Source organism: Notechis scutatus, chromosome 3 (genome assembly GCF_049901735.1).
Source record: "Notechis scutatus isolate UNSWTSFEM ecotype Mainland chromosome 3, rNotScu1.2, whole genome shotgun sequence".
Lineage (NCBI taxonomy): Eukaryota > Metazoa > Chordata > Lepidosauria > Squamata > Elapidae > Notechis > Notechis scutatus.
The window spans coordinates 102,716,477-102,735,232 of NC_142011.1; the positions used below are offsets into that span (position 1 = coordinate 102,716,477).

At 39.2% G+C, this 18,756-nt stretch overlaps 1 protein-coding gene across 1 annotated transcript in view; it reads right to left on the minus strand.

Moving 5' to 3' along the window:
• Nucleotides 1-3,621: 3,621 nt before the first annotated feature.
• The window catches only part of LAMC1 (laminin subunit gamma 1), a 147,000-nt gene continuing 131,865 nt past the window's right edge, over nt 3,622-18,756 (minus strand). The window contains exons 21-28 of the mRNA XM_026669260.2: nt 18,142-18,279; nt 13,464-13,608; nt 11,917-12,066; nt 11,345-11,459; nt 9,148-9,347; nt 8,664-8,822; nt 7,563-7,662; nt 3,622-6,958 (exon numbers count right to left, since the gene is read on the minus strand). Coding sequence (XP_026525045.2) covers nt 6,702-6,958; nt 7,563-7,662; nt 8,664-8,822; nt 9,148-9,347; nt 11,345-11,459; nt 11,917-12,066; nt 13,464-13,608; nt 18,142-18,279 — 1,264 coding nt within the window. The 3' untranslated portion in view covers nt 3,622-6,701. The remainder of the gene's footprint in view (nt 6,959-7,562; nt 7,663-8,663; nt 8,823-9,147; nt 9,348-11,344; nt 11,460-11,916; nt 12,067-13,463; nt 13,609-18,141; nt 18,280-18,756) is intronic.

The following is an 18,756-nucleotide window of genomic DNA, read 5'->3' on the forward strand; positions in this document are numbered from 1 at the left end:
GATTTCATTGAGGGCCGCATCAGGGTTGTGTTTGACTTCAGGGGGCCGGGGTGGGCGTGGCCGAAGTGGGTGTGGCCATGGTGAGCATGGCCATCTCGATGTTACTTATATCAGGGGCACCTGTGGTGGCCAAGTACTAAGGCAGGACTTCCCTCAGATCCTGCCTCACTCTCATTATACTCCTCCTTCCTTCCTTTTTCCCCCTTCCCCCTTCATTCTCCTTTCTTCTTCTTTCCCTCTTTCCTTCTTTTTCCTTCCTTGCTCTCTTCCCATCTTTCTTTCTTTTTCTTTGTCTTTCCTCTTTCCCTTTCTCCTTTTCTGTCCCTTCTTGCATGCTTAAATGCAAAAGGGGAAACATTTCTCCTTTTGGCTTTTTTTAGTTGTTTTGAGCTCAGGCATACCCCTCCTGAGCTGTTTTCACTGGCAGAGGGCTGCAGAAGGTGGTAGTCCTTTAGAGTGGCTCTTTGGGCCAGATCTTTTTTTTTCCCAAAAGTTTTTTTTATTTTTTATTTACAGTAAATCCATCTTTCATTTAAACAGTGTATTCACTGGATACATCTATTTAGTACTAACAATTATAGTTATTCTATAATTGTATAATTGTACTTTTTGAAAAGTATTCTTTTCTTACCAATATAACAATAATCACATTTTCTTTAAGAGCCATTGTCTCTTACATCTATTATCTCTGTAACAATCTTCACTTATTTCTCTATGTATTCATCTACTCAGTTTTAGCTTGTTTTATTTTCCAACCATTGGTAAAATATATCCCATACCATATAATATTCAGTTTCTTCTTTTTCTTTAATTGCCAGAGTTAATCTATTCTCTGCACATTCAAATTTTTTCTCAATCGCTTTTTCCTCTGCCGGAATTTTATCGCTTTTCCAGGTCTGAGCAAATACAATCCTAGCTGCAGTTAATGCATGAATAATTAAATATATATTTTCTTTGCTGTAGCATTCAGGTACCATCCCTAATAAAAATATTTCAGGTTTCAAATCTATATGTTGCTTTATTGTTTTTTCCAACCATATGTGTACCTTTATCCAATATTTTTTAGCTTCTATGCATGTCCACCACATATGATAATATGATCCGGGTGTCTGATGGCACTTCCAGCATTTAGCTGATTTATCTTTAAACATCTTCGCCAATTTTGCTGGTGCAAAGTGCCATCTATAAAACATCTTATATAAGTTTTCTTTGTATGCTGTCGATATTGTTAATTTATAATTTCTTTCCCATAGCATCTGCCATTTATCTAATTCTATAGTATACCCAAAATTCTTTGCCCCTGCTATCATCGTCTCCTTTACTTGCTCTTCTTCTAATTTGACACCTAGTAGATAACAACACAATATTTTAATCAGCTTGTCTTCCATTCCTGTTAAAATTTTATCCAATTCTGTCAACTGCTTATCAATACCTTCAGCTTTAACATCTTTTTCATATCTTGATTGTATTTACATATATGAATACCAATGCATATCAACTCCTTGTTCATTCAGTTCTTGTTTGGTTTTGAGCTCACCCTTTTCATTCAATATATCCTTATATCTAACAATAGTTCCCATTTTACAAACATTTTGAGTGTATAAGTGCTTCCATTGTTGATAACCAGACTGGGTGGGCCAGATCTAAGCACCCCCTGGGCCAGACCCGGCCCTCAGAAGTTGAGTTTGATACCCCTGCTCTAGACCAATCTGGCTCTCATGACTATATGATCTATATACACCTAAAATTCTGATTTGTAATCTTCAATTGGGTGAAATTGGAAGAGATAGGACAACCACTATGGAATGAAGGTAACTCAAATGGACTAACTTAACACAGTGCTGGGACCCATGATTCCCATGGAAATGAAATTTGGGGAAGTTGTTGCCTCTTGAGTGACATTGCACTGCTGTTGTTCAGCATCACTGCCCGCTAGCATGGTCAGCTGCACTCACATGGGTCCTCATTTTTTTTTTGTTCCTTGACATTTCCCATAATGGGGAAGCTGCAAGAAAGTGATACGATTGCAGATGCTTCTTGCTATCTTCCCACTGGCAAAGTTATGGGAAGCTTGCAGAGACAACATCAGTGGAAAACCCAGTAGGGAAGGTCACAAGTTGCTTGGGTAATTGTCTCCCACCACCATGGTGTCCTCCACTCCCTTTGCACTCATGCTGCACCAGACATTTGTCCATCCCTTTTATCCTTCCCCTACCCAGCAATAGCCACTTACTACCTTCGGGGAAGAGAAGGGAAGGAAGAACAAGGAGGAAAGGAAAGAAGAAAAGAATGAGAAGGGAAGGAAAGGAGAAACAGGAAGCTTGAGAAGGAAAAGAGAAAAAAGGGAAGGGAGGAAGAAAGGCCTGAAGGAATAAGTAGAGAGTTAAAGGGAACAAGGAAGGAAAGAGGGTGGGAAGGGAGAAAGGAAGAGTGAGGGAAGGCAGAGTGGAAGGAAAGAAAGTAGAGGGAGGGGAGAGAGAGAGAGAAAAGATAGTTTGTTATGCACGCTGCCGTCTTCCCACGTGCAACATCAATGGGGAACCAGCAGAAAGTTGAATGTCACTCCCACCATTTTTTTGGTCATTCTGTTTCTGTTTTGGTATATATCTCTGAAATGATGACCCAGTGGGTTGTGGGTTGTCTGGTACATGCCAAATGAGGACCTAGATTGTTGGGTGCAGTATGCTGACTGAAGCGGTATATAAGTGCTATTGCTATTAAAGATCCAAGTCAAAGTGCCTTACTTTGGTCATTGACCAGTCAAGTCTACTATAAAACATAGGAATAAAAGAACATAAACTATCTAACAAGATCAATAAAAGACAACGGGGTAAAGGATATATTGAATACAGCCAGAAAGGTGAAACTTTCTTAGTTCCAACAAGCCACTTTGAACACTGAGATCAAGAATACTAAAGCTTCATTAAAGTATCGTTGTAAATAAAGCTTTTAAGTTGGAAACAAATAAACAGAAGAGGCAACAATTATAGTACTGCTATTACTAAACTTGGAGGAAGTTTAGTAAAATTGTTCCTAATGAGTACCTGTCAAATCTCACTATTAATCAAAACCTATAACATTGCTCTAGTCAGTTAAAAAAACAATTGAGATAAAAGATAAAAAAAAAAAATACAGCCTGGATATTGAATTAGTGAAAGTCACAGATCTTTTGTCACAGATCTTAGTAAGATTGACAGTAAAGAAGCACATCAGGTGTTCTTTCAATGGCTTCCGAGTTAGGCATGAATTACATGGGATTTTATGGAATCTGCCTAGAACTTTAATTTGGAGAGTGTTGCAGTATACGAGTGTCAGAATCGTTCATCGTTTTAGTATGATCAGATTAAGATGTCTGACAGATTTACGATAGTAACTTGGTTCCCTAATTGATCTTCACCAGGACTCTGATTACCAAGAACAGAAACAATCAGGGACTTAAGAAGAAACAGCTAGGAGAGCCCTATTCACCTCCTATACAGAATCTGTTGCCAACAGTGATAGCTTCATTTGCACAGTGGTAAAATGGGTCCTTACCCCATTCCAGAAGCCTGATAGAGACCACAAATGCATTTAGATGTGTTAACATTGACTTTCCAAATGAACACTCAAGAATCCAGAATATGAGGGGTTACAAATATTCAGACTTTATTATAAATAAGAAATACTGTTTTATACAAAAACTGCCAAGTGTTGCATTTTTGTTGTTTTTGTTCACTGCTCCTAAGCAGCAAGACCAGAGGTTGAAAGCAAAAAAAAAAAAAAAAAAAAAGGGAGTGAAGGCACATACAAGAGGTGCTCACAGGCATGTGTGTGTGTGTGTGTGTGTGTGTGTGTGTGTTTTAAATGAGGGGAATTCTTCAGGAGGTGTTTCCTGTGGCACCTATTTGTATATTTCTGTGAGCAGCTGTTGCATTATTTTGTTATGCAAAGTAATAACTTGGACCTATACAAATGTGATAATGGCTATTATTAACACAGTATTTAAGAGATTCCATATAAATTCTCATTTATTTAAAAAATAAAACAAAATCTGTTACTTAAACCCAGTTTGTTTGTTTTTTCAAAGGGAAAAAAAGGGAAAAATGCTAGAAGGGCAATGAAAAGGCCAGAAGCACACAATTTGGATTCAATTTTGTTACTTTCTTTAAAATATATATATATATATATATTCTTATCTTTTTGGCAGGTGATACTGTTAGAATGCAGCCATATGACTGGCTTGGTCAAATGGAAAATACTGGTGTCATTTTTTGATTAACTGCTTCATGTATGAATACAAGGAGGATACAAATATAGTTTGGGTGAGCTGTTAGAATTGAAGGCACTAGGAAAACATAAACCAAAGTCGAAGCTCAACTTTTATTTTTCTAAACCAAGGTACGTGTTGAAAACTGAGCTCAAGATCCGCTAGTGGGCCTACAGCAACAATCCCATCCTCAGTATAGTAGTGTGACTGATACCTGTTCAAGAAATACATAAAGAGCTCATGTGCTTATAACCGTTCTTGATTTCTTTCTGAACAGAAATATGGTGTGCTTGGAAGGAAGGGATCTAGAGTTCAACCTGTTCCCTGACATGATTGTCTTCATTGGGGGAGATTTATCTGTGAAAAGAAGAGCAATATTATATTTTCTACAGAAGCCTAGCAAGAAGCTCATAGCCATAACATCAGAATCAATTCAAATTGTTAATGGAAACCAACAAGACAATCCAGAGAAGCTTTGGAATTCAAGTGATATTTTGCTCCCGCTATAAAAAGGGGAGACAAACCCAGATCGGCTTCCTATTTTGCACCATGCAGAATCTCAGCTGACAAAGTATCACTAAAAGGGCTCAAAAATATGTTACCACTTCATGAATGATAGGGCCCCAAATCCTTTGGGCATCAGTGCTTGTTTTATAAGAAGAAATGGGCAAGTAGTTGGCCCTCCAGGGAATATACAGGGGGCGGGAGGAAATGAAGTTAGTGTCACAGAACATATTAAAGACCAATATGGGAATGCAATGGGACAGGTCTGGTCAGAGGAAATGCTCGATCACTGCCACCATCCCTGCAAGGCACATCAAGAGGAAGGAGGAAAGGGTGAAAGTAGGATGTTAATTATGAAGAACTGCAGGGGAACTGTTCCTCTCTAGAAACAAGACCAATTATATTTACACAGGGGAAGAGGAGAGAGAAACAGATGTCCTCACACAAATAGCCATGATTTGAAACAAAGACACGAAACCCCCACATTCACACAAAAATATAACTTTGAAATAATTAATAGCACCAGTGTGTGTCAGATAATAAAAATTTCTTCCCCTCTACGCAAACGTACGAAGTTGCATAGTGTTGAAGGCTTGGTACACACAGTTCTCAAAAGGCCGGGAGGGTGGGCGGGGCTGGAAGCATCAGACCACACTAATGAGGAAGCAACGGAGGCTGACACGATTTCCTCTAGTTCAAGATGATGTATGAGAGATTATGAAGAAAACCACCTATAAATCTTTCCCAAATAGAAAAGAGACAAAACTTCTAAACAGGACAGACATTCGTACTGAGTTGCAAGCAACTCAGCTGGTCAATACTGCAACTTCTAAATATTTGCCCCTAGAATTAGGCCTGACCATTTTTCTTGTTTTGTCAGGGGAAAAAAAAAGAGCCCAAACTTTACTGGGATTCAGTATTTTCAGGCAACTGACTAGTACTTTCTCTTCTGACTTGATATAAAGAGAACTGCAAAATCCTTTGGGCTTGTTTTGACCAGATAAAGTTACAACAGCTTCATATTTCGGAGGGAAACATAGCAAGTAAAGTTCTTTCTAAATGAATTGCTCCCCCCACTCCAGTCAAATGTAAAGAGAATGTTAAAATCTCTTTTTCATTTTTAAGAGAGGAAAAAAAAAATCTGTCCAGTGACAGGAACAATTCTGGCCAGAAGCAGGTTTTTCCAATTAAAACTGAAGCACCTGACTTTATCCTTACAGGCCCAAAATGCATGCCTGCTTTACAGGCCAAGCTTTAGCACCATGTAAAACTAATATACCACTCATGACTCCTTAAAAGCATTTCTGAGAACTGTCTCAGAAAAACAAGATACACATATACATATTGCACACTAGAAAGGTTCTTAAAAGATGGCAGCTGGCTACCAAAGCGTCAAGTGGCTACTAGTTTAAGAATAAGCCTTTTCTCCTTTTTGGGGGGAGAATGCCAATTCTGAAACCCACCTGCATTTCTCGGAATGGGTGGTCACCCTGGCCATTGCTATTTAATACTTTGGTAGCCAAACCATTTCCTTCATAGATCAACGACAATTTGCAGGAGGGAAGGAGATACAGGAATGGAAAAGAGAATGAATAAAAGAGCCTGTGTTTGTGCCCTCCCTTACTTCAGTTCTTGGTACAAGTCCATCATACTGTAAATTAAAATTAAAATTTCTGAGAAAAAGAATGTAGAGTGTTTGAGCAAAGAAGTGTATAGAGTGTATGTCTTGATATCTTTCTGATGCCCCAAGGCTGGTAATTAAATTGCTTTTAGTTCATATAAACTTGCATTCCCCCTCCCAACCCCAAATTAGGAAAGAATGAACGACTGAACTGTGTGGGAGATGAGGTCAAGGTCCTGAAGAACATCATCTAGGAATTAAGGCACTCCACAGCCAAAACTGTTTCACCAGTCACTGAGGGAATGCCCCCACCCTGCCCTTGGCACACCCTTAGGGTTTTTCAATGTGTGGGGTATTGAAACAGCCACTTGGCAAGGTCTTCTTGATGTCCTCTAGATTGTTAATGTCTTTCAAAATGGTGCTGATGTCCCTGTTGTATTCACTGATGGCACTAGCTTGCTTTTCAGCTGCTTTCTCTAGTTCAGATACTTTCCGGTCTAGATCACTATCCTTCATCTGATTTTTTGCAGCATTTAAAGTATCTTCAATAGTGCTCAGCTGACTCTGGTCCACAGGTTCCACCCGTGCTACAAAGATGGAAAATACAAAGTTAGGAAGCCCCCTTAATCTATTACAAAAAGCTATTTCTAATTACCAGATTGGAGAGAAAGACTGAATCTCTAATAGCGGTATAACATTGAGTGGCCTTTTGCTAAGTTTATTGTTGTTGTTGTTGTTGTTGTTGTTTTAAAGAAACAATAAGATCACCCAAACTTGCTAAACTACACTAGAAGGGAACAGTTTCTTTAATTTTGCATTCCAATTGTGAAATCCCCAGTTTTTGGGGTGGGGGGTGGGGATTTGTGAATCAAAATATAGTGATATTTGTACTGGGCCACAAACTCACTCAATTCAAGTTTCTTTTAAATGCCTCCTCAGAAACTCAAATTTTGTAGAAGTTGTAAACTTCTGTGAATATTTGTATTACCAACTGATGTGTATTTAATTTAATATCCTCCAAATGTTTAGACTATAATTTCAAGCACTGCTTCGCAAATAACTTTGCTAGCTAAGATTCATTAGGTTGACGATCAAAACATCTTGAAGAATAGCCAAAGGCAATAACTCATTTAGGCAGAATTTTCTAGTAAATCATCAGCTAAAAGGAAATATATATAGAGAGAAATATACCTAATTTTTCAAGAAGGTCATTAATCATGTTCAGCAAACTGTTCACAGAGCTCTTTGCCTTCTTTGCATTATCTTCTGCTTCCTGAGCTGCTTGTGTAGCCTGTAACATTAAATGTAAAGTATGCATCTTATCCAATGTCTCATGGATGAACACATAGCTATGTGGAACGATGCCATGTCCTACTACCAAACTTAGAGATTGGATTGGGATGTCCACTTCTACAAATTCCATGTTAAAATCACTGAATAATGATCACACTAATATCAATTTACTATCATTGATGCTTGATCTCATATCATTTCCATAGTATGACAAATGCCATAAGGAACAAGATAGCCAAAGGAGGGATATTATGTGATTTCAGTGGTAAGAAGAGTTTTGCAATCTCATGACAAGAAACATATGTACCGTATTTATCGGCGTATAACACGCACTTTTTTCCCCCTGAAAATAGGGGGCAAATGATGTATGCGTGTTATACGCCGATATAATGTTAAGAAGCCTTCGGTGAATGCTGCTGGGATCGGGGATCAAGGACACAAATGAAAGAAGGGGAGGGAGGAAGCAACCGAAGCCTGTCCTTCTCTCTGGGTCAGCTCTGTCAGTCGCTCTCTCGCTCCTCCACCAGCACAGGAAGAAACTGCTTCAAAGAAGCGGGGGGCTTCCCTGAAGCACCTGTTTCTCCCCCCCCCACCCCCCCCCGCCCGCCCGCCCGCCGCAGTGCTCCGTTCTGCCTGCCTGCCTGCCTTCGTTAATGGTTGAATCGGAACAGCTTCGGCTCAGTAAAAGAGGCGAATAGTTATTATTCTCAGCCAAGCTGCTCCCAAACAACCAGAAACTAAGGCAGGCAGGCAGGCAGGCAGAATGGGACACTGTGGATTGAAGCGCGGGGGGTGGGAGTGGGGGTGAAACGGGCGCTTTCCTGAAATTTCCCTCTTAAAATGAAGATGCGTGTTATACACCTGTGCGTGTTATACGCCGATAAATACGGTACTTTTACCTAGTTAAAAAAGATTAAGAATAGCACATTGCGATCTCTATATAGATGAGAATCTTAAACAACCGAATGTTGTTGTTTTTTAGCAATCATAGTTACTTACCATTCCTGCCATCATCATATCTTGTTCAGCAGTTTGTTGCTTCTTCTTTAACTCTTTCTCTGCTTCTGTCAATTGCTTTAGCATGTCATCAACCTCTTTGTCCAACTCGGTAACAGTCTTAAAGGTGTTGTCTGCAATCTCCTTTGTGGCACTAGCATTCTAGGATTGGCAGAAATCAAATTCTTAAAGATACTGAACACATTCCAAGATTAGAAAATTAGACAGCAAAAGCCAAGCAACACAGAGGACTGTTTACTTATTTCAACAAGGATCCATGTGCATTTGCACTTAACAGATTCCTTAATTTAATGGTTTTATTAATGCCATAAGAACATTTATGAAAGACCTCAAGCTTTTTAGTCCAAGCATTCCAAAATAGTCAATGACTATTTGTGAATCTTGGTAGTCCTTGTCGTAATTTTCTCTAACCAATGCGGAAACCATTGCTCTAACCATTGGGTCAGAGCATATTCCCATGACTTACATTATTTACAGACGTAGCAATTCTCTCAGCATCATCAGCTTTGTTTTTAGCTTCTCTGGCATCAGCAGCCGCATTGCCTAGTGTCAATTCTGCTTGCCGAGTCTTACTGTTTGCGTCCATAATGGTCTGGGTAATGGCAGGAATTTTCCTAAGAGCTTCCTCAGCAGCGGTCTTGTTATCATTCACACGTTTATCGAAGTCTGAAACCAAGAGAAAAGCAAAGCACAGCTACAGCAGGTCATACAAAAATCTATTCAGTCCAACTTTTCAGTCCAGTGGCAGTTAAATTAACCCCATTGGCAGTTTGCAAAAGCAAAGATGAAAATCATAGTATTCTTTATCATTCGTCCCAGGATGTCATCATCATCCCTATTTGTTACTATGCAACACTTTATCTCAATACTGAAATAAAGGTAAAAGTTTCCCCTTTCTAGTTGTTTCCAACTCTAGGGGGCAGTACTTATTTGTGTTTCTTAGCCAAGGGAGCCAATATTATCCGAAGACATTTCCATGGTCATTATGACCTTGACGTTATGCCAAGGCGCATAGAACCTTGTTACCTTCCTACCAAGTGTATCTATCTATCTATTTGCATGCTTTTGAACAACTAGATGGGCAGGAGCTGGGCCAAATAAGGGAAGCTCATCCCATGATGCGGTGCTTGGCTTTCAAATGCGGACCGTCAGCTTTCCAGCTGTCAAGCTCAATGTCTTGAAATATTATTTAGCTATCATTGGCTGACATATTCTCACTACAGTATATTCTATAGGACAACCACCATCCCTTTTCAAACTGAGGTGAACATAATACTTAAGTTTTACCAACTCCTTTGTTTTATACTTGTTTCTAAAATCTTAATTTATATATAGCTTTAATTCTGAAGCAATTAGTTGGCTTGTGTCTGAAATACATGATGGAAACTTGCATCGGATGACTGTAACATCCAACTTCATATTGTCTGTACTTGCCTTGCACATATTTATGCACTACAGATGCTTTAGAACACAATTTCTATCAGCCCAACCAATGATCCAAGATTATGAGAACTGTGACCCAAATTTTTGGAAGAATGAAGACATGGAAGGCTGCCTTATTCTTACTGACAGTGATTATTCACAGTTTCAAATAGAAGATGTCTTTCTTATTACTATTTGGAGATGCTGGGAGTTGAGTGGGAACATCTCCATGCAAAACACATTCTCCACCACTGAGCTGCAATTCCTGGGAAACAACAAGGGTCCACATGATTGCTTATTCTTCCTTCAAAAAAAAAAAAAAAGAAATCTGGGAACACAGCATGAAGCAAGGAAATGAATTTTTCAGTGCTGCAGGCATTCCCCATATTTCCAAGAACAAGTATGGGCTATACGTGAGCTGCCCAGGAATTTTTAGAAAAAAATAGTGGTTACTTTGAAACATTCTAAGGTACTTTTGTGTCTTGCGCAGTTTTTTCTTGCCTGTTATTGTGCATTTTGCTATTTTGTGTGTACAGAGGTATTTTATCTATTGTAGATTTTTGTGTCTGGTATGTACATCTTTAAGAATTATCTTTTTTTTTTCTTTTTGTGGAGGTAAATATGGTTTGGCATTGGGATTCAGATCCCACTTCTGCCTTGTGTTCAAGTCCTTGGTCAAGAATTTGTTTCTGCGTCTCACTGTTCCTTTTATAAAACAGGTTTTATAGCAAGCAAATAATGATTGTTTTAAAAATTAAAAAGGCAACCTTAGGATCTGGAGATTAGATCCTACATCTTCCTGACATTTGGCTTGAAGAGAAATTATTTTCCTTTTAGCTTATTGGTTTGTTTTTCTGGAAGGTCCATGTTTTATCATTGGCTGCACTCACTACGGCATGTGTTTTGCAAGAGTATCACAAAGCTAAGTAAAAAGTCTTAAAGGATTTAGGAACCTCTGCCCTTTTCTGCTTGCTGATTTCAATTACTAGTTCCTAGTCTTACTTCCCAAGATTCCTGTCCATTCCTAGGAAACTGAATTCTGCCTTTCTCACAAAGTGACACACAACTGTCCTTTAAACAGAACATATTCAACCATAAGAAGTAGTAGAGATAGATACGGTAAGAATCAGAATAACAGACTTGGTGAGACAACACCTTGATTCCTGCTCAAAGAGAAGTCTATTCTGGCAGGACATCCTGCCATTCTGTCACATGGCTCCTCAGGAAGTTAGGCTGCCTACCTTTCAAATTGTTGAGGATCTCATTGGCCTCCCGGAGTGTGTTGCTTCCCTTCTTGGCAGCTTCTTCAGCCAAAGCTTTGGCAGCATCTGCTCGAGCCAAAAGCTGATCAGCAGTCTAAGCAAATACACAGCAAGTTATCACATGCTCCTTTCTGACATCATCTGGTCAAATTCTAATGCTCAAACGGCGCAAGCACAAGAAAAGCAATCAGTTGAAAAATGCAAGGCCATTTTCTGGATTTATTTCTATTCTATCAAAGGAAGTTTAACTAGATGCAAGAAAGGATAAGTTCTCTAAACTACCCACAGTTCTAGCCAATCATTATCATATGAAAAATATGATAATCATGTAGTATCATTCCAGTAGTTATAAAATGAAAATCAAACTATATTTAAAAACAAGTGATATGTAGCGCAATCTTTATGTTGACAGACTCTGTATCTCAAAAAATAATAATAATGATCAAGCAGTAGTTCTGCAATATGTGGCAATTATGAGAGTGAATACATAGACCCCACAGCATCCATTCTTGACATATCAGGGAAAATAATTTATGTTAGTTATAACTGACCTGCTGCTCTGTCTTGCCTTTCTCCAAAAGATTTTGAACTTCCAATTCTTTCTCTCTCATATCTTCCCTCAGATCTTCATAATTTCTTAATTTGTCTTTAATGAGCAGTTCTAACTCCTGGGCTTCCTCTTTGATATTCTTTGCCTCATTCTGCAAATGGAAAAAAGACAGGAAGAAAATCAGCTTCAGTGAATTTAAGAAACCTAGACTGATACATATCATCCTACACATTCAAGAGACTCTTCTTATAAAACTATCAGCTGATGAACTGGATCAAACACACCCCTTAAAGAGATTCCAGACCTGATGTAGATCTCATTGTGCTCTCTGTAGCAACTTCTTTGATTAATGGAATGCTGAAGATGTTGTCTTCAGGAATACTCAAGAATCATAATCTTTTTCCACAATTTTTTTTTGAAAAGTTACACAAAATAAATGGACTGGGCACTTGCCACTATGCCCAGTGCAGGCCTTCTCCTTCAAATCCTTTTCTCTCTCTCTAATGTATTAAGATGAAAGAGAGGGTTATGCAATGTTTTAATAAGGACTCAAGATACGCCTTGGGTGCTGGTGTAAGCATAAGTAATGAAAATATACAAAATATACACGTAGCAAATTTGTCTTCCTATGGTTTCCACTATTTCTGTACAACCGAAAAAAACAGAAAACTGAAATAAGGAGGCCACTATCTCTGCAAGGAAAAATCACGGGTTTGCCAAGATATTTCATAGGTGTCTTTCCAATTTATGTATTTGTTTGTGGTCATAGGAGGTCTTAGGAATAGAGACCTCAAAAAAGCTAAATCATGGTTGAACCTGATTAGTAATTGGAAAGAAGATTTTTAGGAAATCCTGGATGGTAAACTAGACTGGGAAGTGAAAAAAATATTCTAGTATCAAGTCCTTAGCACATGACCATAGAAGCTAGAATCACACTGATTCAGCGAATTTTGAATCAGATTTAATGCCAAGAAAAAAAGATTGGCTTACAGTGTCTTGGAAACTAGGTATGTATACTACAGCCCTCTTTTACTGGTTATGTATATAAAGACAGAATAACTCTGAGCCATCTAATCCTTTTTACAGACTTCCCTAATCGATACATACCGTGTTTAAGAGTTAAATCTGAAAAAAAAAAAAAATCCTTCAAGTCCTCATCAATCCTGTTTTGAAAATGTTTCCCTTTCCCAGATCCAAGAATGCTGATACACTCAGAAGAAAATGAAAAGTGACACCTGCATTTTCAAGAAAAGGATATGGATCTGTCTGCATAATCAATACTAGGCTGAATGCATTTGAGAACAATTTTACCTACTTGCCAAATTGTATCCATATTAGATAGCTTTAAAATATTCTACAAACTTTGATCTCAACTTGGGGCTATTCTGTCTTTTGCATGATTTGTTTTAAAAAGCATTTCATAAATAATTCCTCAGCCGAAGTTAAGCTTCAAGTATTGTCATCTAAGATTATGCCAGTACAGCAGTTTGCAAGATTTGCTAACCATAATATCTAAGTTCCTTCAGCAAGGAGCCCATCTCAAAATACCTCTAGCCCTGCAGTGTCTATGGATGGAAGAGTGGTGAGATTTGCGTAGATCTGTAGAGCTTTTTCCCCAGCTTCTTTTGCTTCTGCAGAGACCTTATTTGCCTGCTTTTCTAGGTCTCGGGCAATATTCTTTGCTTGGTTATACCTAAGAAACAAAAGTATTCCATTAGAGCTCTGTGTGGTTTATTGGCCTAAGGCTGGCCTGAGAAACATCTCTGTAGCCAATCATCATTCTTGGCTATTTTGGGGGATGTTGAGATCTACAACATAAGTAGGACCATGTGTCACACGAAAACATGAAGACTCCTCAGCTTTAAGAATATTGTTTTTTCCCCCTTTGATCTTGATATTCAACTTTTGCCAAGAGAAACTGTAACTCAAATGGAAAGAGGAACTCAGTGGCAGAGCACAAATGTTTTGCCACAAGAAAGTCTTCGTTAAAGCCATTATATCATCTCTTAGAAGAGAGAAAGACAGACTTTCCTTCATTCCAGATTGACCTCTGGTGCAGTGGTGGGATTCAATTTTTTTTACTACCGGTTCTGTGGGCGTGGCTTGGTGGGCGTGGCAGGGGAAGGATACTGCAAAATCTCCATTCTCTCCCCACCCCCACTAACCTGCTTTCCAGCTCCGTTCTCCTGTGCAGGGGAACAAAAGAAGATCCAGCTAATCAGTTGGGACTTGGGAAGCAGAGAATAAATGGGGGCGGGGCCAGTCAGAGGTGGTACTCCGAACTACTCAAAATTTCCGCTACCAGTTCTCCAGAACTGGTCAGAACCTGCTGTATACCACCTCGGCTCTGGAGGTGATATAAGACGATGAGAGCACAAACCGTGAGAGCACAAATGTGGCATATTCTGTGATATCTTTACAGGCAGTTATAACTGTCGTAACAGCACTAAAAAAATTAACTAAGGATCATTTCTTTACACTTACAACCATTACAGCAACCCCATGGTCACGTGATCAAAATTCGGGAACATGGCAATAGCCATGTATTTATGATAGTTGGGCTGCCTCAGGATCATGTAATCACCATTTGAGAAACTTTGCAGCCAGTTTCTGACAAGCAAAGTCAATGAGGGAAGCTGGACTCGCTTAACATCTGCACTGATTCACTTAACAATTGTGGCAAAAAAAAAAAAAAGATTGCAAAATGGAGCAAAAATCACTTAACAACTGCCTTGCTTACCAATGGGAATTCTGGGCTCAACTGTAGTCGTAAGGTGAGGACCACCTGTAACTATTAAAAAACTGAGGCAACACCACTGTTAATGTGCTGGGTTTAAATGAAGAAAGAACAGACTCAAATCTGTCTGCTGCTTTGGAAGTTTATTGGTTGACATCAAGCCAATCCTTCTTAGCCTAATCTACCTCAGAGAGCTCTGAATGAAATAGGAGGAATAAGTATTATGTAAGTTGGTTTGAGTACTGAGAAGAAAAGTGTGGCTCAAACATAATAAATAATTAACTACCTGTAGGACAATTTCCAACAATCAAGCCAAATTTCACTTTGTTGCTTTCTATATTGTTAAAACTGGAAGTTAGTATTAATTTGCTTGAATCATCTAGTCCAGGGGTGTTAAACTCACGGCCCGCGGGCTGGATGTGTCACACACTGGCTACCCCCACCCCAGTTTAGCGAAGGGGAAAAAAGTAGTGATACATCACGTGATGATGATGTGATGATGTGAGTTTGACACCCCGATCTAGTCCTTAATCTTCCAGTTTCCAAAATCAGCAGTCCCAAATTTATTGAAGCTGACACAGAGGTGGTATTCAGCAGGTTCTGACCAGTTCTGGAGTACCGGTAGTGGAAATTTTGAGTAGTTCAGAGAACCAGCAAATACTACCTCTGACTGGCTCCGCCCCCATCTATTCGCTGCCTCCCAAGTCCCAGCTGATCGGCTGGGTCTTCTTTTGTTGCCCTGTACAGGAGGACAGAGCTGGAAAGCAGGTTAGTGGGGTGGGGAGGGAATGGGGATTTTGCAGTATCCTTCCTCTGCCATGCCCACCAAGCCAGGCCATGCCCATAGAACTGGTAGTAAAAAAATTTGAATCCCACCGGTGAGCTGACAGCTACCAGCTTTTCTACAAAAGCTATAACAAACCATTTGCCTTCAAGTTTATGCTTCACAGAATCTCTTGGAAATACATCTAAACTAGTATTTTTCAACCTTAGCAGCTTTCAGGTGTGAGGACTTCAATTCCACATTTTCTAGATTTGTATGAGAGCAATGTATTTCCTAGGAACCTATATTTGAGCAACGTATTTCCTAGAAAAATATAAGAGCAATGCGTTTCCTAGAAAGATATTCATATTCTTACCCTTAAGACTTCCAAAGCAAACCAAAGCAGGCCCCCGAAAAGGGGGGAGGACAATTTGGAGATATTAAAATGTGGCCATTTTAATTTCGCAATTTAGTTTCAGCAGCCTGATCTCATGATACTGAGAGCTACATGCAGCCTTTAACTAGTCAATACCCATGAGAAATGCCTTACATCCATTCTGGATCTTGTCTACTTGGTCCCACAAAATCTTTATTTTTTTTTTTTAAAAAAAGCTCATTTTTTGCATACAGCTTGCAAGGAGATCCTGTGTTGTCTTGGGATAAGTCTCATAAGCAGTGTGTAGCGCTGCTATTACAAGGTGTTTACCAAGAGGCTGTTAGGGCTGGGCAAACTTCTTTTGATGATGTCATTGGTGGGGTTCTAAAGCCCCAAAGCTAAACACTTGTATTCCAAGTCTTGGCTTTAATCTCAGATGGTCAATGGTTTGAGCAGCATCGTTTCAAGTGGGTTGATTGTTCTGAGGTGATTCTTCTCCTCATTCCATTCCTCCCACCCCGATCTAGTCAATACAGCAGCAGGATCAGTAATGCCCCTGCTGTTATTTGTTTACATTGAATTGAATATTAAGTTGAGAGAAAAACAGCAGGTAAGGTAGGACAGAAGAAAAATGCTTACAGCCATAGATTTGTCAGCTTGCCTAGTAATTTACTGCTGTTTTTTAAAATGTACGTCCTATGGGGAAGCTAGAATTCATGTGTATTCCTTGCATGGGGGAGGGGGGTGTCGTACAGTTTTTATTTATTTGTAAGCAGGCAGGCAGACTTGCCTGGAAAAAAAGCAGATGAAAGAAGATGGGGTTCAGTGTATTATTCAAAATAGAGAAGATTTGGGTTGGTTTGTTGAGTTTTGGAGAAGATTTGCTCCGTATATGCTCTTAAACCTGCTAATATTAAGCTTTCAGGGAAAAGACTTTTGTATAGTTTCAAATATGGATTTCTACATATATTGGTTTCAGAGCAAGGAGTCTCATTGTTTCCCATGACTGAAATCCTGGAAATACTTCAAAGTTTTGTCTCTGTCAGAAGACAGCCAACTCTGAACAATCTAATGGAATGTATCCAGTGCAGCTGTTTTATAGCAAGCTTGAACATATTTCTTGCTTGATATACATTGCTAGTGGTCATCTTTCTGCAGGTAGAAAGCCGCCTAAGAAGGAAATCATGGGTTGTGAGTAATGCTGATTGGTCACAATTAGTGGGGAATCTGAACAATTATCTATTTCACAAAAAAATCACCTGCTTATCACTTATCCTGACCACTCTTGACTGCAACATCGTACTCACAGACAGGGAAACCATGTGAAGAGTCACAATACTGCTATCGTATATAGAGCAATGCCATATATAGCAATGTCATATATAGATCAGGTGGTCCCCCTGGGGATTGCTATTGTTATCGTAGTTGTTCTCTTCCATCTTGTTACTAATATAAGCAGGAAATAGTCAGTATATGGATCTATGTTTGCATGGAGAAGCTGACAAAGGATCTCAGAAACTTTTTCTCCGATCAAATCCTCCCCATTTTGGCCCATTCTTTTTCTTCTTGCTTTTCCTGTCCATTAATGAGCTACTTTTTTCTTCTGTTCTTTATTGTTGCTTGCCATCTTATGTTTATTTGATAATTTTATTAATTGGTTGGTCATCACTGAAGTGGGACACTGAAAAATATATTTAAAGTTTATTGTACAAATTCTTTTCTGTATAGTTACAATTTAAAATTGAATGATGAATAAAAAGGATGTGCCTGTTTCTATTTAGTATATTTGGTCAATAAATAATGTTGCTATAATGTTTTATTTCAATAAGAGAACCTCAGCAGCAAATATATAATAAAGAGTAAAAATAAAGTTCTTGTTCTGTAAAATACAATTAAAGTGCATTTCAATACTCCTGTAGTTCATAGATATCCCTCTTTGAATTCTTCAGACTGAGACAGGGATTAAGAAATAAAAAGAGAAACAACTCCTCTTCACAATTCTTTAAACCAGGGGTCCCCAACCACCGGTCCGCGGACCGGTACCGGTCCGTGGAACAAGTCCTACCGGGCCGCTGGTTTGCTAGGCGCCGCCATCTTTTTGATGAAAAGTGCTTCCGGTGAGCTTTTCCGGGTAGAAAGCTCACCGGAAGCACTTTTTCATCAAAAGATGGTGGCGCCCAGCTGATGCCGGCCCGGGCGCGGTGCCCAGCTGATGCCGGTACCGGGCCGCGGCATAAAAAGGTTGGGGATCACTGCTTTAAACCACCAGGAGTACTCTAACTCTGAAAAGCAATTCAGATATTTAAAACAAAACAACCATAAGCATTAGATGTTTCCATGTTAGACTTACTTTCTATTTAGATCACCGATGTCATTAGTTGTTTCATTCTCTCCTGCTAGTGTGTCCAAGAGTAGTTTATACGCTTGTGATGACGTATCATTTGCTTCCTTAGCTATTTTCTCAATATTATCGGCTTCCGCTTTATGCCTGGGACAAAAAAATGGAAAACATTATTTGAAATATGCTATTATTTGTATTTTCCTCTCCAAGTATCATCATCATGCATGGTTTCTAATTTACCATTCTTCAACTGCATGGCTTGAATTGTTGATTCTGTTGATAACTAACTCAATCCAAGTTGAACAAGACCCTGTTTGTGTAGAAAATATACCATCATGGAAATTTTGAGAGTGGACTGATTTCTGGCCTAGCATCGTGTCCTGGAGAGGAAGCAGTGGTGCAGTTTTCATTCTATGCTATCCCAGGTTCATGCTTCCATTGCCTCTGGTTTCCACCTTTGACCTAACTCTGCAGAGGCCTGCCTTCCCATCTGTTGGAAAGGATTACCACAAAGATTCTGCTCTAAATCTTGTGGAAGATTACTTCATCCCCATTGTTTAACAGTATTGCTTAAATAGGAAATGAGTGACGCATAGTGGTGAAGGGGGGGGAGAAGGAGGGGCA